General features: G+C 41.1%; 1 protein-coding gene across 3 annotated transcripts in view; it reads left to right on the forward strand.

Annotated features, from left to right (window-relative positions):
- The window catches only part of wwox (WW domain containing oxidoreductase), a 1033547-nt gene that overhangs the window by 893353 nt on the left and 114508 nt on the right, over positions 1–25686 (forward strand). The window contains exon 10 of one of the 3 annotated variants that reach the window (XM_048546272.2): positions 2506–2550. The exons of the other annotated variants lie outside the window; for them this stretch is intronic. Within the exon in view, the coding sequence (XP_048402229.1) occupies positions 2506–2529 (24 nt within the window). The 3' untranslated portion in view covers positions 2530–2550. The remainder of the gene's footprint in view (positions 1–2505; positions 2551–25686) is intronic. 3 annotated transcript variants of the gene reach the window in all.

Below are 25686 nucleotides of genomic sequence, written 5' to 3' on the forward strand. Positions count from 1 at the left end.
GATCTTGTTAGTGTGAGAGAATTCTGCAGCAATGCCATATAAATGGGTCTCAGCAGTTTTCCTGTTAATATTTATCTATTCAGTTTTCACTCCTCTCCTTTCTTGACTTCAATGGTTACTGGCAGTCTACAGATCCTCTACCTTCAGTAAACAACAACTTGCATGTGCAGTGCCTTCATTTTTGTCTACAAATATCCTACATTTCTCACAAAGATGTTATCGAAACAATGGATGCTGAGACCGATTTAGATATTTGGAGCGCTGAGTAAAGACTTTGCTGAAGGGCTGGGTTTTAGCAGTCTCAAACCAGGAGATTTAGATGGAGAGATGAAGGAAGGGCATTCAGAGCATTGACTGTGAAAACTCTCAACACAGCTTCTCATCACTGGGATGAAGGGCAGACGTTCCACAGGAATGCTAGAAGAATGTTAAAGAGTTGGTAGAGGTTACCAACGCGGGGAGGGAATAGGGTCATGAAGGGATTTAAAATGTTTGGACATTATGAGAAAATATTCTCTAGTCATGATTGTGAAAAACGTGATGTGTGGTTGAATCCTACCATGGCAGATGTTAAAATATAAATTCAATGATTGGAATAAAAAGCTAGCCACATGATAACCATGTAACCACTGTTGATTGTCATAAATACTATGTGGTTCACTAATTTCCTTTAGGGGAGGAAATCTGGCATCTTTACCCAGTCTGGCCTTCAAGATACCTGCAGTGTCATGTTTGACTCCTAATTGCCCTTTCAAATGGCCACTAGAGCCAACAATTACAAGGGTAATTAGGGACAGGCAGCAAATAGGACCTTGTCAGTGACATTCTCATCCATTTGAAAAGCTATGCATTTGGTGCTGCACCATGAAGCAATCTTTACTTTGTAAAACTGTCAGATGTGTTGGTTCGGGCTGCTCTACAGCGAAGACAACGAAGACAAAAGCCATCCAGACTAGTCAGCCCAACAAAGCATTTTCCAGCTTTTCTGATTTTCCTATATTACATCAATGCCTGCCCTTCATTTGTTATAAATTGCTGTAAAATTTTGCGACAGCCTCACAGTCGGAAAAGGTGTTACGTAAATGCAAGTCTCTCTTTGCTTTTTGTTTCTGTCAGTTTTTGTGTTTAAAATTCTTAATTTTGCTCTGCCACAGCAATTCGCAGTTTCCAGGCTTATGCCTTTCTTCCCTTTTAGGAGGCTTCAGGACCCAAATGATTCTTTGTGCATGCGAGCTGATCTCAAGTTCTGATGATGTATATTGGCTCTTTCTTTCAATAAATTGCATCTCATCCTCTCTCTGCTTAAGGGACCTAGCACTGCCACAACATGATTTAAACTATATATCTGTTAGGATGGGACTGGAAAATGAGCTAACAGTTCTCTGAAGAAACCTTGGCACTGGCGGGTGTTTATCGCATGTGATATCCCATGTGAAATTAACTCTGCCATTGTCGCTTTCAGCCAAGTATAAACGCTGCTAGCAATCAATAGACTGAGCAATGCCGCACCAATTGAAACTGAAACAAATGTACTAGGAGTTGCTCTGACAGTTTGACAGAGGCTGACGCTCATGTCTTTAGCAACAGAAGCTCAAGAGTCAGTTCGGTTTCGATCCCTGATATGAATCTTCTTCCGAACTGAAACATTCTCTTCCCACTGAAGATGCCAGACCTGTTGAGTTTTACCAGCACTTTTGGCCGTATTTCAGATTTCCAGCGTCTACAGGGCTTTGCTTTTGTATGAGATGATGTACAGTATTCTCCTCATCACTTCTGTAAGGTCTTCCATCCCCTTCCCCCACACAATCAGACAATACATATCATGGGGAGCTGATGGCCTAGTGATATTATCACTGGACTGTTAATCCAGACACCCAGATAATGTTCTGGAGACCCAGGTTCAAATCCCACCATGGCAGTCGGTAGAATTTGAGTTCAATAAATATCTGGAATTAAGAATCTAATGATGACCGTGAATCCATTGTCAATTGTCAAGGAAAAACCCATCTGGTTCATTAATGTCCTTTAGGGAAGGAAACTGCCATCCTTGCCTGGTCTGGTCTACATGTGACTCCAGACCTACAGCAATGTGGTTGACTCTGGGCAATTAGGTATGGGCAATAAATGCTGCCTAGCCAGCAATTCCCTCATCCTGTCAATGAATAAAACAAAACCTGGGTTATAGTCTGCTTTTTCTGAAAATTTGTAGGTGTTGAAATCAAATTTTAAACACAATTCTCATCTTTGTAAAATGATGTAAGTATTAACATTTAATATATAAATTTACTGAATATAGGCTATGTCAAAAGTAAGCAAAATAAGAAATGTCATGATCATGTTTCCTCCCTCCTAAATTTCAGAAATTTTATCCCATTAAAGCTCAGGATGCATCTGTATTTTATATCTTATAATTTGATCCTCAGCCTGTTGAGCTAGTCACTGACAGGGGTTATATTCTGGTTCCAGTTTTCTGCTTTATTTACTTTCCCTTTCTCACTCATTCAGAATTTGATAACTTACTATCTGTAGAATCATCCAACTCTTCAAAATGTAAGTACCATATCTTCTTATTTTTTTCCGTATTTTTGATTGTAGTCTGGGATGGGAAATTAATTGATTTTAAAACCAATGATAGCTGAAGGATTGTTGCACGTTTTATAAAGCAAGTTATTGAAGCTCATTGTATGTGGTGCTTACACTGCTGTTTTGTTCAAGCACTTAAGGGCCATTGGTTGCAGACGAACTGGCACCAGGGGTGTTTACAAAGTGAGATTTAGCTGGCAAAAAGTATCTGACTGGTTTGTGGAGTTTGAATCAGCTGTAGACGACAAAGGCCATCTGCCTGCCAGCCACTATGTGCTTGTACAGCTTGTGAGTGGAAATGATATGGCCAAAAGCCTTCAGACCTCTGGGAGAGATGGTGGTATGTATTTCCCTGTAGTAGAAAACAACTGAGGCTTGAAGAAAGCAGTTTATTTTCTTCCATGATTTGCCGTAAGCTGTTGCTTTTAATCAAGAGGTCAGAGACTTTTTAATTTGTGAATCCATTCACTGTGCTTCCTACTAGGAATTGAACAGTATCTGAAGACATATTGGAAAGGAGCAAGTCCTGGCAAATGAAAGGAGCATCTGAGCAAATCCTGTGGATAGGATTGACATTGGTTATCTTTCCAGATTTTCCCTCCACTTACAACATCATTTGTTTTTTTGCCAACCTTTGTGTATAGAGTGGAAGTTTTGTAAAGAGTCAGTGTTAACTGGGAGAGTTATTTGTTAAAAGTTCACAGTTATTTTAGCTGTAGCTAGAAATTATTTTTAAAAAATATTAGTCGTTCCTGTAAATTACAGAAACCTGCTTTGTGTTTTCTGTTTAATTAGTTTACAAACACAGGTGGATTGAGGATGTTGCATATTTTGATAACATCTCCAAATTTTGTGACAACTCTGGAAATAGGGGGCTAGATTTCCAGACACCTACTGCAATGAGACGTGACAGAAAGAGCTGTCAAAATAAATCCAATCTCCTGCTCTTTTCCCACAGAATATTGGATGTAGTTAGGAATAAGAACACAAGTGGGCTATTCAACCCCTCAAGCATTCCTGCCATTCAGGAATGACTGATCTCACTGTAACCTTACTTGCTGTGTCTAACCTCATGACCCTTGTAGAGCAATAATCTGTCTAACACTGCCCTGTCGCAGTAATTGCTCCCCCATCTCAAATATTTAAGTCATCTTGGAAATTACAAGGATGATCCATGAACCACCCCCATCCAGAGCTTGAGGAGATTTATTCATGGTCCTCATGTACCTTTGCAAAGTCTTGTAACTGTCCGAGGCCTTTGGGAATAGAAGGCTGTTGGCAGGCAGGATTGAGAAATCATGTAGGTGACCCACAGAGACATCCTTGAACAAGGTGCACAAGGAGTTTCCTCACCTTGGTGCATTTAAAAAACACCTGAGAAACTTTAACGAGTGGGTTGAGGACTGCAGAGCTCTTGGTTGAAATGCTCAAGCTCCTTCATGGAGTAGATGAGATTGAATTTTTGTCATTGAAATTTGAGGTGATCAATGTCGTGTTCTCAGGTTGCAGCGCTGCTAGCATGTCATGCCATCTGATTACCAAACATTGGCGGCTTGTGCCTGAGGTAGCTCACTGCCACCAGTGTTCCATTAAAAGCAAAATACTGTGCATGCTGGAAATCCGAAATGAAAACAGAGAATACAGGAGAAATTCAGCAGGTCTGGCAGCATCTGTGGAGAGAGAAAACCAGATGTAACATTTCAAGTCCAAAATGACTCTTCTTCTCCTTTCAGCACTGAATCTAAGAGCCTGTTAGTGGGAGAGGTGCTTATACTTTATACAGAGTATAGTTTGTTGCATGAAAGCAAGAGATACAATTTATGTCAAATAACCACACAGCAAATCAGAGACCAGAATGTCACATCTGATTCCATCGGGATCTCATGTAAGACCAACCATTTCTCTATCCAGATACTGTGTGACATCAGCTGGTTGAGTGGAGTGAATGCACCGCCAAAAGAACCCCAGCATGTTCAAGCTTTTCCTGATCGGTGTGACCTCTCAAGTCTGGTATCATTCCAGCAAGATCTCTTAACACCTTCAGGGCTGGTGCTGTTTTGGTCTCAGTAGTGGAAGAGGTAGATTTTTACTGAGCTTTTAAACCTGGGGAGGGGTTTAGAAAAATGAAGAGGTTTGGGATTGTAATTTCATCCATCAGTTCAGAGAATGGAAGAGTGGCAAGTGAACTATCTAATCTCTCTCCCAAGCAACTCCATCTTCGGTCCGCCTCCCCATCTTTCCCTGTTTATTCCCTCACCCCATCCCCCTCTCTGATGAAGGGTCTAGGCCCAAAACGTCAGTTTTTGTGCTCCTGAGATGCTGCTTGGCCTGCTGTGTTCATCCAGCTTCACACTGTGTTATCTTAGCTTTTAGATGGTTTATTGAACTGCAGCCTTCAATTTCCATTGGGATAAGTGGTGATTATGTTTTTCTGATAGTGCAATTCCAACAGTGATGCATCAGAAGTTGGTACACTTTTTGTGTGCTTTGGGGATTGTTAGCTACCACCACATAAGCCAACACACACTCAAATCTGAATGTAAAGTAAACCTTAAGAAAAAAGTAATTGGACAAAAGCTCATCTTTTACGTCAGACATTTATGGATAAAAAAAATACTGAAGCAAAATTGCTCTGCTTCAGATAAATCCACCCACCACCATCTGTATATAATTGGAGACAACTGTTTTGGACCAGCTGTGTAACCGTTCACTGGCTATTAATGGGGCCAATGTGGACATGTCATATTGATGAATGATGATCATGTGACCAGGAAGAAACAGGCTCTAAAACAGGTTCAGATTTTATTTTTGAAAGAAACTCACTTAAATTATTGGAAGTAAGAAAAAGATCTTTGGTGAGCTGCATTATCTCATTTGCTAAATCCTCCGTGCAAAAATAAACGAATCACTCATGTGTCAGTGACTTCCGTCCGACCCCAGTAAACCGTGAATCCATGTCGCAGTTTGGGATGTACATAATTGCACATGCGCCATAAATCACTGAGCAAACAGTGTGATTATGCCCTGCAGAAAAATGGGCTGTTGTGTTTATGAGGTTCTTCATTACGCAGTTTAGAAAAATCTGATATAAAGCAGTGGGGGGAGTGTAATCACAAGCTTAAATTGGGATAATGATTGTTTACTTTCAAAAAAAAACAGTGTCGACAAACTGACAAATTCCTCAGCAAGTTGTGCGCAGATGTGAAAATGTTGGCTATTCCATGTAATGATAACAAATAGTTTAAACAATTGAATTCTACCGCTGTCCGTGTCACAGCTGCGAGTGACTAAATGTGATTAATATGAGTAAAAGTTGCCAGTGTTTTTATCCCTCTGCTTACAGAGTGTAAACTTCCCATTAATCACGCTTTCTCTAATGGAGTGGCCAACATACAACTCCTTTATCGCCAGAGCTAAGTGATTTGTGACTTTATTTTATTAAATGACTTTATATTTTTCGGGGAGAGTTTTAATCGTGTTTCTAGGCTAGGGTAGAATGTAACACTCTGATCCTATTAAGTGACAGCCCTCTCAAACACTGGTTTGTTGGGGACATAATTTTATGGCGCCAGAGCTTTAGGCTGTGAACCTCCTTGTGCTGAGGGTTCCAGTGGTTTGTTATCCAGATGTTTCTTGGACATGTCAAAAATGTTTGTGAAGCCGCCTGAAAAGAAAACATGCCAGTTGTAAATAGCTTGAGCAACTTCCAAATATAAAATGATGCTTTGATGCTAAGGGCGAAAAATGTAATCTTTAAATCAATGTAATAAGGAGCTCATGGGACCTGTTGATTTAATCGCTAGAAATTGGTGAATAGTGTTACAGATGAATGTAAAGAGGAATGACTCAACTTGTGCAGTTCATAGCCCTGTTTTGCCTTGCCTGTTTTTTTTTCAATATTACTCTATCTCAAATCATGTAACTGGGTATGCTCAGAGCTGCATTTGCTCCTCAATCTCCAGGTAATCCGGGCAAATGTGAGGTGATGCATTTTGGAAGATCAAATTCAAGGGTGAACTATACAGTAAATGGAAAAGTCCCAGGAAAAATTGATGAACAGAGAGATCTGGGTGTTCAGGTCCATTGTTCCCTGAAGGTGACAATGCAGGTCAATAGGGTGGTCAAGAAGGCATATGGCATGCTTTCCTTCATTGGACGGGGTATTGAGTACAAGAGTTGGCAGGTCATGTTGCAGTTATATAGGACTTTGGTGTGGCTACATTTGGAGTACTGTGTACAATTCTGGTCGCCACATTACCAAAAGGATGTGGATGTTTTGGAGAGGGTGCAGAGGAGGGTCACCAGGATGTTGCCTGGTATGGAGGGTTCCAGCTATGAAGAGAGGTTGAATAGATTAGGATTATTTTCATTAGAAAGACGGAGATTGAGGGGGGACCTGATTGAGGTCTACAAAATCATGAGGGGTATAGACAGGGTGGATAGCAAAAAGCTTTTTTCCAGAGTGGGGGACTCAATTACTAGGGGCCATGAGTTCAAAGTGAGAGGAGGAAAGTTTAGGGAAGATATGCATGGAAAGTTCTTTACGCAGAGGGTGGTGGGTGCCTGGAACGCGTTGCCAGCGGAGGTGGTAAAAGCAGACACGTTAGCGTCTTTTAAGATATATTTGGACAGGTACATGGATGGGCAGGGAGCAAATGGACACAGACCGTTAGAAAATAGATGACAGGTTAGACAGAGGATCTTGATCGGCACAGGCTTGGAGGGCCGAAGGGCCTGTTCCTGTGCTGTAGGTTTCTTTGTTTCTTTGTATTGCATGGTTTCTCAGATCTGTTCAGATCGTGCTGTTATCAATGTTGATACTAACACTGCCCTGCACAAGCTCTTTTTGGTTTCTTTTCTTTGTTCAATGAGCCTAGAGGTACTCAGCTGTATTCTGTTCTTGGGCTGATCTGATCTTCAGTTCCATTGTGTTCTGGCTTTTGACAGAACGTCCTCAACCACAATATCGTTTCTGGCATGATAGTTGTTGTACTACTGTTCAAATCGCACAGTAAGTAGTGCACCTTTATATGGCATAATGATATTCCAGTTTAAAAGCACTAACCCCACTTTCAGTGCCAGTAACATAGTAACCTGTTCGCAGCTGCTGTATTTTTTTTAATAGAATCTCTACAGTGTGGAATCAGGCCCTTCAACCCAACAAGTCCACACCAACCCTCAGTGCGCCCCCTAACCTCTACACATCACTGAACACTACGGACAATTCAGCATGGCCAAGCCACCTAGCCTGCTCATCTTTGGATTATGGGAGGAAACCAGAGCTTACGTTATCAGTAAGCTCAGAACCCAGACAATATGTAAGTCTGGGATCAAGAGCTATGTTAATAGCTAGTGTTGTTAATAAACTTTAAGACCTCTGTCTCAACAAGAACCTAATCTTTGTGGAAAATGTTACAAAGGCTAACATGCAGGGAACACTCAGACCCTTCCATTACTGACAGTGGGGTTACACCCAGAAACCATATCAATGTTTACTTCTCCCAGGCAGAAATTATCTACTCCCTTTTGCCTCTCCAAGCCATCTCACAGCTCTTCTCCGTTCACTGTCATTCATATTCTTTCACTGAGTGGTCTCCTTTGCATTCTCCCCCATACTCTTTCATCCCTTTACTTCCTAATCTTTGCATTTACCCTAATCTTTCCAGACTGATTGCTGAAGTCACATGCTCGTAACCAGGCACGATGTATAAAGCTGCCAAGGAATTTTCTTTATTTTTCAAGAACAGGCCTTTTGTTTAAGTTTGAAACCCTTCCTGCACAACTAATCACAAATTAATTCCAAATAGTATCACTTGCGCATTTTGCACCTAGTCGGAAATATTTAATTCAAACAAATTTTCCATCACTATTGTTACCAGTTAGACTGTACAGGAGGTGAATCCTTTACTGAGTAAATCCCTTTTGTTCATTCACTTCCCTTCTCTCTCAGCCTCTCAACCACGTACCAGCTGTGGTCAAAAGATTGGGAAAGGAACAGACTTGCAGATAATCTCTGACATCGCCAGAGCAATCTAGCCACCAGCTTGGGAAAGAGGAGTTTAAATCCAGTTGGCTGATTTTTATCCAACAAGTGCTTCACTTCACATAGAACCTTGTCACAGCATACAACCTGAAAGAAGGCAGTAACCTTGCATTTATGTAGCACCTTTCACAACCGCAGGACTGTCCCAAACCAGGACTTTGAGTCATATCCGTTGTTTTCATGTTCTGCGACTGGGAAAGCGGTCTTTTAAGGTTGCAGTCATTAAACAGGAATTAAGCAATCAGAATGCCAGGCAAAGTGATTTATAATTTCTGCAATTTTCCTGTATTTTTTTCTCTCACCATTTCTGAGGCAGTGGAGTTGTACTGAAGGAACTGGAGCATTTCACATCCATTGCTTTTGCAGAAACCAAACTCCCAAGGGTTTCATGCAAACGATATCCCACTGTGTGTGGCTGATTGACTGAGACAAATATGATGATTTATAAAAGTGTAACGAGTTAAAAGTAGATTAGAGCAACAGTGATTAAAGGTAAGTAGGAAAAAAACTGCTGATCCTATAGGGGCCCGACTGATTAAACTGTTGCTATATTTTCCTCAGTACAATGTTTCCTAAATCTGTTCAGTGCTGTAAATAGCAAGAAACTTCTATTTTTCTTATCCGTGTATATGACAGGGAGGATGTAACAAGAGCTGGATGGGAGAGGGACTTTTTCCTTGAAATTAACTTGCCTTCAGATTGTTATCTAAACTTTAAAAGAAGACACTGAATGCAGCAATAACATGCATTTATAGAGTACCTTTAATGTAGTCATAGTGTTGTACAGCTTCACATACCCTTCATACTTTTCACATAACCAACCAGATGTCTTTTAAATGTCACAGTTGTACCAGCCTCTACCACTTCCTCTGGCAGCCCATTCTATACACACACCACCCTCAGCGTGAAAAAAAATTGCCCCTTGAGTCCCTTTTAAAGCTTTCCCTTTTCACCTTAAATCTATGCCCTCCAGTTTTGGACTCCCCTACCCTGGGAAAAGGCCTGGGCTATTCACCTTATCCATGATCCTCATGATTTAATAAAGCTCTATAAAGTCACTCCTCAGCCTCTGACACTCCAGGGAAGATAGCCCTGGCCTATTCAGCTGCACCCTTTCGCTCAAACCCTCCAACCCTGGCAACATGCTTGTAAATATTTTCTGAACCCGTTCAATTTTCACAACTTTCTTCCTATGGGAAGAAGACCAGAATTGAATGCACTATTCCAAAAGTGGCCCAGTCAAATGTCCCATGGTGCTTCAGAGCAGTATTATGAAACAAAACTTGGCATTGGACTTCAAAAAGAGATATTCGAACAAATGGCCAAAAGACTAATCAAGAGATGAATTTTAAGGAGCATCATAAAGGATGAGGGAAATAATGAAGTAGAGATGTTTGGGACCAAGGCAGCTAAAAACGTGTCCACCAATGGCGCACTGATTAAAATTGACCAGAATTAGAGGAGGCAAAGACCTTGGACCCTCATAGGGGTAAAGGAGGTATCAGGGATCAGGAATGAATGAGGTAATGGAAGGTTTTAAAAATAATGTGAATTTTAAAATGACTTAAATGAAGTCATTTTAAAATGGGAGACAGTGTGCATCAGCAAACACAGATGTGCTGGGTGTAAAAGATTTAGTATGTCTCTAAAACACTAGCAATAGTGTTTTAGGATGACCTCAAATTTTGGGGAAGGTCAAAGATGGGAGGCTGGCTAAGGGTGCATTAGAATAGTCAAGTGTCATGTACCAGAACAATGGATTACAAAATGATCCAAAGCAATTGTGAAAGAAATGCTTAGAGATTGAAATTGGAAATGCATCGACCTCATACACAATGGCTATTTGGCTGGCTCCTTCCTCACCAAAACAACTTCCCTGACATAACAAAGTGTAAAGCTGGATGAACACAGCTGGTCAAGCAGCATCTTAGGAGCACAAAAGCTGACGTTGCGGGCCTCGACTCTTCATCAGAAATGGGGGACGGGGAAAGGGTTCTGAAATAAATAGGGAGAGAGGGGGAGGCGGATTGAAGATGGATAAAGGAGAAGACCGGTGGAGAGGAGACAGGCAAATCAAAGAGACAGGGATGGAGCCAGTGGAGGTGAGTGTAGGTGGGGAGGTAGGGAGGGGATAGGTCAGTCCAGGGAGGACGGACAGGTCAAGGGGGCAGATTTTGGTTTGGAGGAAGGAAGTGGGCGTGTGGCTTGAGGTGGGAGGAGGAGATAGGTGAGAGAAAGAACAGATCTTTAACAGGGAGGCGGGGACGAGCTGGGCTGGTTTTGAGATGCAGCGGGGGAGGGGAGATTTTGAAGCTTGTGAAATCCACATTGATGCCATTGGGCTGCAGTGTTCCCAAGTGGAATACGAGTTGCTGTTCCTGCAACCTTCGGATGTCATTGTTGTGGCAATGCAGGAGGCCCATGATGGACATGTTGTCTCAGGAATGGGAGGGGGAGTTGAAATGGTTCGTGACTGGGAGGTGCAGTTGTTTATTGCCATCCAAGCTTAGGTGTTCTGCAAAGCAGTCCCCAAGCCTCTTCTTGGTTTCCCCGATGTATAGGAGGCCACAACAGGTACAACGGATGCAGTATACCACAATGGCAGATGTGCCTCCCTAACCTGTTCTTCCTCTCACCTATCCCCTCCTCCCATCTCAAGCCCCACTCCCATTTCCTTCCTCCTAACATAATCCTGCCCCCATGAACTGTCCGTCCTCCCCGGACTGACCTAACCCCTCCGTACCTCCCCACCTACACTCACCTCTACTGGCTCCATCCACGCCTCTTTAAATTGTCTGTCTCTTCTCCACGTATCTTCTCCACTATCCATCTTCGATCCCCTCTCTCCATATTTATTTCAGAATCCTCTCCCCCTCCCCCATTTCTGAAGAAGGGTCTAGGCCCGAAATGTCAGCTTTTGTGCTGCTAAGATGCTGCTTGGCCTGCTGTGTTCATCCAGCCCCACACTTAGTTATCTCGGATTCTCCAGCATCTGCAGTTCCTATTATCTCTGATACAACTTCCCTGACTTGTTTGCCAGCTTTTCAGACATACAGGACATACTTGACTGTTCAAGAAGCCAAAGAAGTCGCTGAATCATTGAACAATCCTTGGCTTGAGTCTTGAGGCTGCTAAGCCTGAGTATTGTCCATTTTATTGTTCATTCTGAAGCAGGAATATTGGCAAAGTTAGACATTCTGTTTGGAATTGCAAAAGGGACAGCGGGATAGAACAATGTTAGAGATTTGTCTCTGAGCTACAAATCTTCTCAAAACTCGCTAGATTTGTCTCTCTTTGGATTTAATTTAGAGTCATAGAGTAATACAGTATGAAACAGGCCCTTCAGCCCAATCTGGTCCATACTGACCCTGGTGCCAACTCAACTAGATACAATTGCCTGTGTCTGGTCCATTTCCCTCAAGTCCCATCATGGCCGACCTCTCCCTGTAACTCAGGCCTACTAGTCCTGGCAACATCCTTGTAAATCTTTTTTGCACACTTTCCAGTTTAACTATGTCTTTCCCATAACAGGGTGACCAAGTGTACACAATACCCCAAGTGCCGACTCACCAATGGCCTATACAACTCTAACATAACGTCTCAACTCCTGTTGAGGTTGGTTGGCTTGCCGAGCTGGTTTGTTGTTCCGCAGACATTTTGTTACCATGCTGGGTAACATCATCATTGCAGCCTCTGATGAAGCTGGATTGCCTCACTTCCGGTTTCCCTTCACAGTGGAGTGTATATGGGGTTGAATTCTATATGTTTATTAATGGTAACGAAATGTCTGCGGAACAACAAACCAACTCGGCGAGCCAACCAACCCCAACACCCACAACCCGAGCTGCAAATCTACTCCAAAAGCTTTGGTCCCACTTCCTGTACTCAGTGCCTTGACCGATGATGGCGCGCATGCTAAATGCCTTCTTCACCATCCAGTCTAACTGTGACACCACTTTCAACGAACTTTATACTTGTACTCTTAGGTCCCTCTGTTCCACAAAACTCTCAGGACCTTACCATTTACTCTAGAAGTCCTACCTTGGTTTGACTTTCCAAAGTGCAACACCTCACACTTATCTGCATTGAATTGCATTTGCCAAAGCTCAGTCCACTTCCCCACCTGATCACAATCTCTCTGTAATTTTTGATAACCCTTCTCACTATCAATGATACCACCTAATTTTGTATCATCTGCAAACTTACTAATCATGCCTTGTACATTCATATTCAAATCATTTATGTAAATAATAAACAACAAAGGTCCCAGCACCAACCCCTGGCACACCACTAGTCACAGGCCTCCAGTCCGAGAAATAACTTTTAACCATTGCCCTCTGCCACCTACCATTCAGCCAATTTTGAATCCAGTTAGCTAGCTCTCTGCAGATCCCGTGTGACCTAACCTTCATGACTAGCCTGCCTTGTGGGATGCTGTTAAAGGTGCATTAAAGTCCATATAGACAGCACCCACTGCCCTACACTCATCTATCTTCTTGGTTATCTCTTTGAAAAGCTCTAACACATTTGTCAGACGTGACTTCTTGCACACAAATCCATGCTGGCTATTCCTAAATAGACCTCGACTATCCAATGTTGATTGATCCTGTCTCTCAGTATCTTGTCCAATAACCTGCCTATCGCTGATGTCAGGCTCACTGGCCTGTAATTCCCTGGTTCATCCTTGCTCCCTTTCTTAAACACTGGAATAACATTAGCCACCCTCCAGCCTGCTGGAACTTCATCAGTGGCTGAAGATGAAGCAGAAATCTCTGCAAGGCCTCTGCAAATTCTTCCATGCCCTTCCACAAGGCCCAAAGATGGACCTGATCAGTGCTGGGGATTAATCTACCTTAATGCACTTTAAGGCTGCAAACACCTCCTCTCTGGTAATATGTATGCGGTCCAAAACATCCCCACTTGTTCCCCTAATTTCCTTAGCATCCACCCTCACTGTTTACTGAGGAGAAATATTTGTTAAAAATCTCCCCCATTTCCTGTAGATCCACATAATGGCCATGCTGATCTTTAAGGGGACCCATTCACTCCTTAGGCACCCTTTTACTCCTAATGTAGCTACAGTTCACTTCTTGGTGAACTGTTGTGGAACAGGAATTGATTGTGGTCAAAGGCAAACAAAACCTTCTCACCACATTTAAAAGGACTAGAGTGAACATCTGCCAGAGGCAACAATAAAGTACACCTAACACAATGTATGGATATTTATGATCAATAGATAGATAATGGGTAGATCAGCAATTCTATTGCATTATTAAGGTCTCCATAATGAATTCTGGAGAGGACTTTATTGTTCACAGAAACTCATTATAAACAACTCTTATGGGACTTTCCTAAAACACAAAATGCAACTCATAGGATTCTGCTTTGTTTTTGTGACGCTATAAATTAAACTGTTTTTCAGGGTTTTGGATGCTTCTCACTGATTTGGCTGGCTAAAAATATTTTGAGCAATTCTGCTGTTTATAATTTTTGGGAAGTAACTGACCATTGTCTATGATTTTCAAATGGTACAACAAATTGCAGTGTGTAAGTTATCATTGTGTGGAGCTGGACATCATCAGTTCTTACTATCTCACAGCGTCTAAGTTGACTTGGTTTAGATGTCTTTTCTGGCCCCAGAAACCATGTTTTGTCACACAGTCAGCAAGGAAGTTGCCTCTCCCCACTACCCAATGTTTTCAGTCACAATATGATGCACTTGTACTCAAGAGTTAACCTCAGTTTTTCATCTGACACATACATGTTTTAACTTAGCAGTGTCTTATAATTGAGTGCAAATGAGTTAGCAGACAATACAGGCTGCACTGTGATGACCATCACCTTTTGCACTAGGTGCAGATAAGTCTTTAAAATAGTAACTACTTGTACCCATATTGCTGGCTAATGTTTATTTTGAGTATATAAATTGATCCCCATTTTTGAGGTCAGATTTTTAGGCTTCAGTAGTTGCTTTATGCACAAATATCAGCAATGCATTTAATCTGTTTTTATTTATTTATGTTTTCTATTAGCTGGAATCATGTTTTTCATATAGTCTTTATCCCTGTTTGCATATTCATCACAATAATTATACTACTGTTGATTTCTAACTAATTGTCCAAACAGGCCTATTTGAGATGAAAACATCTTTATGTGCTTGTTCCTGCATCCTCCAGATGCTTTCTTGAAATCTGTCTGTATTGAAGTCTTGTACCATTTCCCACTCTGATAATGGCAACAAATGGCAAAATTCTATAGCAGGCTTAATGAAGTAAGGCTGCTAAAGATGTTCACAGGAATGCTTTCAAACAAAGTTTGCTACTCAACATACAATGTAGATACTAGGAAAAGTGATCAAAGGCATGGTCAAAGAGGAGATATTAAGGAGCATCTTAAAGCAGGAAAAAGAGATGTAAGAGGAAATCACAGGGCTTAGGAGCACTGGCAGCTGAAGTCTCGGCCACTAATGCTGGGACAGTGAGCATCAGGAATGCACAAGAAACCTGAATTGAAGCAGCATAGACTCTTAGAGAATTGTTCGGATGGAGAAAGTAACCAAAACAACATTACCTTCAGTTATTATGTTCCAGAATCTCATTATATTGAAGCTCATTTCTTCCCTTCCCTAAAAAAACTTGGATTTGTTTTCAAACATTGGCATCTTGCTAACTCTTGACTTTCAACTAATACCGCCTTTTTAACTGGGGTGCAATAACCCTTTACCCATTAGTTAACTTCCTTCAACTAAAAGAAAGATCCACTCAGCTGGGTGGAATTAAATACATAACATTTATAGAAGATGTGTCAACATGTTATTCTGGTAGCTGAATAGCTGAACATTAAGTAAAAAATGTTAACAAATAATTCATTGTCTTAATATACCATCATAAAAATGGAACAAATCTTGTATAAATGCTCTTCTGGCATAGGCCCTTCAGTACGTCATAAGTTCATTCCAAATATTTCTTTCTGTCTCAAAAAAGATAACTTTTCTATTTATTAATCTGGAACCCACGATGTTTGCTATAGCCACATTGCCTGTGAGGCAGTTCATCAACCAAATGACCAATTCTGAATAAAGGGTTGTTTCTGCAGTTGATCAGCTTATTCATTCTGTAGCCTGCACAGTGCTTTGGTTTTGGTTTTAGGCTAACTTTGTAGTAATTTGTGAGATGACGTACTGGTGTCACTGTCTTTGTTCCATTGTCCTTCTGTTTAGAAAAGTAATGGACTACCTTCTATGGTTTCATCATTGTGACACTAGAGTTCCTTCACTAGCTCCTTATATTTATCGAGCAGTCAGCTGAGCCACACAAACTGGGCAAATCAGAGATCCAGTGCTCACCAACTTGTTTTTGAAAGAAAATTCCTCTGTTTTTGATGAGCGTGCTGATTCAGTGGTTAAGCTTGCTGATAAAACCCAGCTGAAATTCTTGAGATAAGGTGTAGAGCTGGATGAGCACAGCAGGCCAGGCAGCATCAGAGGAGCGGGAAGGCTGATGTTTCGGGTCTAGACCCGTCTTCAGAAAGACCCTTTTTCTGAAGGAGGGTGTAGGCCCAAAACATCAGCCTTCCTGCTCCTCTGATGCTGCCTGGTCTGCTGTGTTCATCCAGCTCTACACCTTTTTATCTCAGATTCTCCAGTTTCTGTAGTTCGCACTATCTCTGAAATTTCTGAGGCTCTCTCAATGCCTTTAGGAAGGAGTCTGGTGCACTCTGATACCAAGATGGAAATATCTGTTGTAAATATATGCTTGCACGAGAGAAAATGCAGTGAAGAAGTCTCTTTGCCCCTCTCCTACAAACTCAGTGTTCGTATTTGGGTAGGCTGAACTGTTCAGTCCATGAATCCTTTGTGGATGTATCATTATTGCTATTCTTTAGCTGAGCAGCATAATGAATGAGTCTTAAGAAATTATCCCATCCCAGGGATTCCAGTTGTTAGTTGGAAGTTGTGCTGTTTGTGAAGGGTGCTGTTTTGAAAAACACAGGTAAATGTATTTTCATGTCAAAACAAACCTCACAGCTCTTTGAAAATAGAAACATGACAAGTTATTAAATGAAACATCTGAAAATTATGAAAGGGCCACTCGTTAGACTGAAAGAGATGGGGCCTGGTCTCGTTTGCCCTCATTTCTCAGCCACAAAAATGTCAAAGTAATTTTTAGATCTGACTCAAGTGAGGTTAATTTGGTCACTTTCATCCTTTGCTGCACCTTCAACAGAAGAATACTTTTTTTTGTTTAAGTAGTGTCAGTGCTTGTCGCATTGTCTTGTGTGCAAGTTGTGACCTTTCTCTTTTTCCTCTGTTGCTTTTTGAAAAGAAGTATTGGGTAACTGTGATGTCGCAAGGCTTAGGCTCCACTCGACTTAGAGTGTGGTGTTTTAGCTACACCATAAAACTGCACGCAAGATTAGATTTTCCTTTGCTGTCACTGAATACTTAAGATGGGGAATCTGCAGCCCGTTTCATCCACTGATGTAAACTTTACTTCACCTCATCTCCCTGTCCTGTACACTACCTCGAAATGTTGGCCCAGTTCAATGGAGGGCCTAGAATAGCAATTGTTCCTCAGTGTTTGGGGTTTTTCCATGGCCTTCAAATTTTTGTGCGGCATTCCCAAAACACATTAAAAACTAGAGGTTTGATTGGTTAAGACAGAGTCCAGGCATAATTATTTTACTGAACCTTGTTTCTTCTTCTAATGGCACACCACAGCTGGGATTTGTACCCGGGTCATCTGATCCAGAGGTAGGGACGTTATCACTGTCCCATAAGACCCTGAAGATGAAGAATTGTGTAGTTATTTTAGTCATCCTGTTCAGACATGCTCTGACCACATCTCTGGGGTGGCTGGAATTTGAATCTGAACCTTCTGACCTGGAGTTAGTGATGCTACCACGAGAACCTTGGATAAGCTAGGACTTTGCTCTTTAGAACGTAGGAGACTGAGTCGGAATCTTTATAGAGGTGTATAAGATCATGAGAGGCCTGGATAAGGTGAATGCACTCAGTCTTTCTCCAGGTTGGACAATGGAGGACTAGAATAGGAATAAAGAGCAAAGAACAGTGCAGCACAGGAACAGGCCCTTCGTCCCTCCAAGCCTGCGCTGACACATTTTGCCCTTCCTTATTAAAACTGTCTTCACTTATAGAATCTGTATTCTTCTGTTTCCTTCCTATTCATGTATTTGTCCAGGTGCATCTTGAATGCTGCTGTTGTATCTGCTTTCACCACCTTCTCTGGCAACATGTTCCAGGCACTCACCACCGTTTGTGTGAAAAACTTGTCCCACACTTCTCTTTTAAACTTCGCCCCCCCACTCCCACTCTGCATCTTGAACATGTGTCCCCTAGTAATTGATCCCACCACCCTGGAAAAAGGCCTCGTACTTTCCACTCGACCCTGGACGATATCAGTTTTGGGTAAGAGGGGAAAGAATAAATGGGAACCTGAAGGGCAACTTTTTTACACAGAGGGTGGTACGCAAATGGAGTGAACTGCTAGCAGAAGTGGTTGCGGTGGGTACATTAACAACATTTAAAAGGCATTTGGACGAATACATGGATCGGAATGATTTAGAAGGATATGGGCCAAGTGCAGGGAAATGGAGTTAGTGTGGATGGACATTTTGTTCTGCATGGACGAGTCTGAGCTACAGGGCTTGTCTCTGTGCTGTGACTCTATAACCTAATTAACAATGAAGCCCAATGTAGGCCCAAAATCACCATCCTAACAGTAAGAGTCTCAAGCTGTAATGACTAAGCCATCCTTAACCCAGTCAAGTTCTCAACCAATTATGGGGTATTTCCAATTCCTTCAAATTTAATCAGAATTGAACAAGTGCTTTCTCAAATAGTTTGATCAGCAAAGAAAGCAAGAGAGGCTCATTGATACACATTAGACTCAACTACCCTGTAAACCCAGTTCTTTGACTCTTACACTTACAATTAGATACTTACTTCTTGACAATCTGAGCAGAGGCCAAATTCGTGTCAAGGCATGTTTTAGTGTGCAAGTGGCCACACTTAGCTTTTTGTTGGAGGAAAACCACATTCCCTCTGCATTCCTGACACCACGCCACTTTCCGCTGGCGTATTTATGGAATTGTAGACAATTGGCACGCCTGCTCCTGCTGGGCATAGTTTCCCATTTTTTAAGTGAGGACTGCAAATCCATTTCCTGCCACTCACCACTTTTGCCTTCTGCTGCTGTGTTTTCAAAGCTCATTAAAAACACACCAGCCTGACGGTTTGTGAAGAAAATGGAAAGATTGATGAGGAGCCTAGAACATTTTGAAAGGTCAGTGTAATTTGTTTTTACTTTCTTAAATTACCATTAGATCCTGTCTTATAATGTAGATGTAGTGACGTATCATAGGGATGTATCATTTCAAGATTAAGTTGACCTTCAGAGTGACTTCCCTTGCATATTACATGCATTACAGTACATTTTTCAATGGAAAAAGCAGGCCATGCAGTGAAAATTGTATCAAATGTCCTGACAGCTTCTGCTGTTATCTTTTCAATGAGATTTAAGAGGTTGTGGGTTATGAAAAGAAAGCCTGAATTTGACACCTGAAAAGCCATCTATCCATTTGCTTCCCCATATTAAATGACATGAATCTGCTTTGAATTTTTTTTCCCTTCCTAGGGAATAGCGTATTGCTTAGTTATGGTGGCCAATATCAAAGCTTCACATAGATTGTGTCCTAATGAATTTCAACACAGGAGGTGTTTCATTCATCTGAAAACAAATAAGTTTCAAGCAGTTCTAATAATAGATTGTGCTTTGATGTGGCTTTTGGTTTATTGACATGAGCTAATAGCTTAACAAGCCAGATGCATTTTATTTTTCTCAGTATAAATGAAAAAGATAATCTGGAGGTTTTGACTAGATGGCTAGAGATTCATTTTACTCACCCAAGAATTTTAAAATACTTTTTGTTGATACTACACAGGACCTGAGGACTGTATCTAGTGCATTATCCATGAGTGGCTATAGAGGATACATGGGATACATAGATGTATCATGGCTGTTTTGAGGAGGTAGGAAGAATACATGGAGCATAGAGGTGACATGAGTGATGTGAGGGTGTATGGGCTGACAAATGAGGAGGGTGGGGTTTTGAAGAGAGATGAAGGGTGAGGTTTAGGACATCTTTAAACAGTTTTGGAGCTGGGTTATTTTGTTAGAGAGCCAAGATAGGCCTTCTGACAAATCCACTTTCACTTTCACTTCTACTTCCAAACTCTTCCTGCTCCAGTTTGCAAACTACATTGCATCCTTGACTCTGGAGTCAAAAGACAACAAAGGAGTGTGAACAAGGACTGGGTGTGCAGTTTGTGAGTCACAAAAATGTATAGGTCCACCTAAAGGAAGATTCAATTCTTAGTTATGGAGTCATAGGTTCATACAGCACAGAAATAGACTCTTTGGTCCAACTAGTCCATGCAAACCAATTTTTCCAAACAAGACCAGTTCCACATGGTTGCATTTGGCCCATATCCCTCAAAGCCTTTCCCATCCATGTACATATCCAAATGTCTTTTAGTTACTGTAACTGTACCTGCATCTACCACTTCCTCTCGCAGTTTATTCCACATATGGACCACCATCTGTGTGAAAAAAGTTGTCCCTCAGGTCTCTTTTAAATCTTTCTCTTTTCACCTTTAAAAATATGCCCTCTAGTTTAGAACTCCCTGCCCTTAGGTAAAGACTTTTGCTATTCATCTTATCTGTGCCCTTCATGATTTTATAAACCTCAGTAAGATCACCCCTCAACCTGTTAAGGCCCAGTCAAATAAGTCTCTGCCTATCCTGCCTCTCCTTGGTTCTGATGGTTGAGTGAGTTCACTTAGGTTTTATTTGGCTAATCAAATTACAAAACCTTATGACAGCTTTGTACATTTTCCTATTTCAGTGCAAGTTGTTATTGCTGTTGATATTTCAGCAGGACACATCTGTATCTGCATGTCACTAACAGTGTTGCCAAGTACCAAAGCTGCTTCTCTTTCTGATGCAGCTCATTACTAAAGAATCATAGAATTATTCAGCACAAATGAAATCCATTCAGCCCCATTACACCTCTGTCTGCTCTTTGGTTGAGCTTTCCAACTTATTCATTTCCATGATGATGCACAAACTGAAATTACTGTTGAGTCTGCTCCTATCACCCTTTCAGGCAGAATATTCTAAATCATAACAACTCTCTGTGTAAAGTAATTTATAAATTCGCTACGAGTCCAACTATTCCTGATACCTTCCTGTCATTTCCTCATTTACTTCATCAGAATCTGTCAATTTTGAACACCTCCATCAAATCTTCCTTGAAAGTCTGCACTTCTAAAGAGATTTTGACAAGTCCCTCTCTCAATAAGTGAAGCCCTCATCCCTCAAATAAACATAAAGCACTGTGGATTCTGGAAACCCAAGGTAAAAGCTGAAAATGGTGAAAATCATCAGCAATTCTGGTAGTATCTGTGGGGAGAGATACACAGTTAATGTTTCAGGTTGAGATTAATTTCATTGGAATTGAACATCAAACACCAAACCTCATCGACTTTTAGGTGGCTACTCGATTGCCTGAGGAAACAAAAATATCCATCTTGGCAGCTATTTTCAAAGTCAATTAAAACGCAGTGGTTTAAGCTCAACTTCCAAAACTGATGTTAAAATCCAAAACGCAGAGATAAACCCTTCGAGTAAAAATGGTTCAAGCTTATTTTTTCAAAAAAGCTATATTTACAAGTGAATTGATTTGATTCGGAGAAATAAGCACATAAATTGGAGAAAAGCAAAGAAAATATTATAAGCAGATAAGCATTGAATGCTTGCATTGAATATTTATCCAGTTTCTTTTTCAGCATCAAGCTAATACCACAGTAATTAAACCATGTGATAGTCACTGTAATATTAGTGTTTATTTCAGGTCAAACTTAAAAAAAAGTTACCTCAGCAAGCCTGGATATCCCAGAACATACTGCACATTAACCCCCATTATAACATTCTGTGATGTGTCACAACCTTTGATTTATTTATGGATCTCTCATTAATACATCACCCATATAAAGCACTCTCACTATTATGGTCTTTGATGTATCAAGCATTCTTAATTGCTCCCTCATTAGTAAAGAAGCTACATAAAATGCCCTCTGTATTACAGTATTTATGGCTGTTTTATTAAGAAACTGTATAAAATCAACTTTGTAATATGGTCCTGACATGGTTCCAGAAGGCTCAATTATTGAAAGGGCCTGCTGATATAAACAATGTCAAATAAGTCAGTCAATGACCTAGTTTCCCCACTTGGATGCTCCAATTGGATTTGAACCATCTGAGCGAGATGAAGAAACAGTCAGCCTGGGTTTATCTATCATAAATGTAACAGTGATTTCTGTTGGAAAAGGACATTGACACTTCTTGTTTACTACACATCATTGGGTAATATATATGTTGAACAAGATTCCCAAGGAGGTCATAGCCTTCAGCAGAGATTGGGAGTAAGATCAATAAAAAGACCAGGAGTTGAACCTTTTAACGTGACACAAGCACAGAAACAAAGTTTATATTCTTTGTGTAAGCAAACTCATATTAGTTCAATCCTTCTTGAGCTGTTTAGTGGGTAGGAGGATGAGAAGTCTCCTGAGGCCCCCAATAATTAAAAAACTCAAAGTAGCAACACAAACAACAAAGGCTTTTTGTTTTCACGGCTGTGTATCAACAATCCTCCTTCCCATGGGCTAGCTATAACAGATCATGCTTCCAAAGGAAACAGCCACAGCTCTATCATTTGTAATCTTCCATACCCACCTTTAGGTTAATTTCATTTATAAGTTCTCAATATCACTATCTCAGCTGGCCATGCTTGATTTGATGAACATTACCCATATAAATTTTGATGGAACATGGATACTAGTCTGTCATTCTGAAACAACTGTAACAGAAACAGAAAGTGTTATTATTTAATACCTAAAATGCCAGCTTGGCTCACTTACTAATTTCTTAACTGCCAGTTTAGCTCACTTGGCTCCATGCCTGCCTCTGAACAAGGAATCCATTGGTTCAATTCGCATTATAGACTTGAACACAGAATCTAGATGGTTTGCTGTACTGAGAGGTTGCAGCATTATTGGATGTGCGTTCTTTTGGTTGGGATGGCATGCTGAGGGGGGCACTGTTTGAAGAAGAACAAGAAGTTTTCAAAGTATTCAGTCCAAAATTCTTCCCCTCTTCAACGTTATGCAAAATGGATTATTTGGTCTTTCATTTTGATGTAGGCTTTTGCCGTGATAACTGGCTACCATGTTTGACTGAATTTCAAGATTAATTTATATTTCCTCATAAAGGGTGTCTGATTATCATAATAAGATAATTTATAACTGTGAGTTCATTCTTTAGTTATAAGATTGAAACAATGCTGGTTAAATGTTCTTTAAGTTTGTTTGTAGTACAGTTAGATTACAATTATTCTGATTTGCTTTTATTTGTATAATTGCAGTCACCTTTGTGGATTGAACCCAATCCAACATGTTTTAATGAAATCTATTGCCTCGCACTTCACCATCTTGCAAACAGGACCGACATTTTCCTTTTCCATGTGGAGCTGAAAAAATGCTTAAGCAGCCACAATATTCACACACCTGAAGGCGTGGGGTGCATTTTGTTTCAAAAGCATCTGAGAACAGATTTTATTTCATTCAGCGCTTTTCCCATCTTCAGATACCACTGATTACAGATTAAATTCCAGTCTGAAGGGCACAGTACAATGGTTTGACCCGTCAGCTCTCAGCTGCCAAGTTCTCTGCCCATCGTGGTGATTTTTTTTTAAGCGAGTTGAGATTGCAATTGGCACTGATGTTTTACAAATGCTTAGTGGAGTTTGTATCCAGAATCTCTCTGCACTCTTTTAATTTGTTGGTGATTTTCACTGAGCTGATACTTGTGTTAAAATAGCCTAGAGAGGAATTTAGTATAGGCCTGTTAAGCATTTGTAAAAGAACAACAAAGATCATAATGCCTAGCCTCAGGTTTAATATACAAATATAATGAAGCTGCCCTTGACATTTCAGTAGCTTTATTACTGTAATAATGTTTGTTGACCGTTGTTATGCCCTGGCTAAAAATGTACCAAATTGTACATCCAGAGACAGGAATTACTCTGACTCTGCAGGTGGCATTTAACTGTATATTTCTTGTATCCTGTGGAATTATAATGCTGTGGATTGTAAGGCAGCATAACAGAAGACTTAAAATGCTTTAAAAGTTGCAATGTTGAACACAGTTTCTTCCAAAGGTACCAAGCTCAATTGGCGACCTCCTGTCCAGGAGAATGAAATGCAGTAGTGAATAACACCCCACCCTTTCCCCAAAGGAAATGTTTAGATCTGTGAGAGCCTTGGCAATGTCCCAAAGAGTGATTTGGAGAAAGACCTCAGAATATTTCCGCTGAGGCTTTAAAGGTAAGTTGGTTAGGAATGGAGAAGTAACGTTACGGAAGGACAATGTGGTGACTTACTAGAAACTTGTTCTATAGGGGAAAAAATGTCCAGTGGGTATTTAGGGAATCACTGCAGTTCAAAAAGAGTCTGTTCAGCCCATCAAGTCCACACAGATCCTTCAAGGAGCATCCCATCTGCTGATGCTCTGTCCTATCCCTGTACACCTGCATTTACCATGTATAATCCACCCGGCCCACGTATTCCTGGATACTAGAGACAATTTAGCAAAGCCAATCCACCTCATCCACACATCTGTGGGACAGAATTAGAACATCCAGAAGAAACCCATGCAGACAGCGGAAGAATGTGCAAACTCCACAGTCAGTCGGCCGAGGGTGGATGGAACCCAGGTCCCTGGCACTGTGAACCAGTGGTACCAATCGCTGAGCCACTGTGCTGCCCCAGCATGGAAAATTTCTCCATTGATTTTGTGAAGAGCTAAATAGTCATCTCTTCCATACCCTTAATTGAGCTTATGGTTTGTTTACTATGAGGGAAATAATATTCGACCACATGAGCTTCTTATTTCTAAAAGATTTTGCAACTGTCAAAACCTATAGATTCATGCACTCATGTTGACCAAGCCATATAAAGCTGCCCTATTAACTCCATGTGCAATTGAACAGTACAGGTCAGCAGGTCCCTGGCCTGTCGTTCAACCCCAAGTAAGTTAGATTATCTGGTCGTTACTTCATTGATTGTGAGATTGCCATTTTTCCTCTATTAGAACAGAGACAAGGTCAGAAGTCACAAGATACTAGGTTATAGCCCAACAGATTTATTTGAAATCACAAGCTTTCGGAGCGCTGCTCCTTCGTCAGACAATACTTTAAGCTTAGCCATCACCTGTAAAATGGATTCAGATATTGTCAAAGGTACTAAATAAAAGAACTAAAGGGTGGTGGGTGCCTGGAACGCGTTGCCAGCGGAGGTGGTAGATGCAGACACGTTAGCGTCTTTTAAGATATATTTGGACAGGTACATGGATGGGCAGGGAGCAAATGGACACAGACCATTAGAAATTAGATGACAGGTTAGACAGAGGATTTTGATCGGCGCAGGCTTGGAGGGCCGAAGGGCCTGTTCCTGTGCTGTAGGTTTCTTTGTTCTTTGTTCTTTGTTCTTAAAGAAGAACAAAGAAAATTACAGCAGAGTAACAGGCCCTTCGGCCCTCCAAGCCTGTGCCGGTCGAGATCCTCTGTCCAAACCTGTCATCTATTTTCTAAGGGTCTGTGTCCCTTTGCTCCCTGCCCATCCATGTACCTGTCCAGATACATCTTAAAAGACACTAACGTGTCTGTATCTACCACCTCCGCTGGCAATGCGTTCCAGGCACCCACCACCCTCTGCATAAAGAACTTTCTACGCATATCTCCCTTAAACTTTCCTTCCCTCACTTTGAACTCATGACCCCTAGGAATTGAGTCCCCCACTCTGGGAAGACAAGTCTGTTTTCCTTATCTTTCTTCTTTTATGTTTCATTCCTTCCTTCCTAAAGCAGGAGTTGGGGAGGGTGTTGGGAAACCTTTGCACAAGTTATGTCAAGCTACTGTTATTG

This window comes from Stegostoma tigrinum, chromosome 16 (genome assembly GCF_030684315.1).
Source record: "Stegostoma tigrinum isolate sSteTig4 chromosome 16, sSteTig4.hap1, whole genome shotgun sequence".
In the NCBI taxonomy this organism is placed as follows: domain Eukaryota; kingdom Metazoa; phylum Chordata; class Chondrichthyes; order Orectolobiformes; family Stegostomatidae; genus Stegostoma; species Stegostoma tigrinum.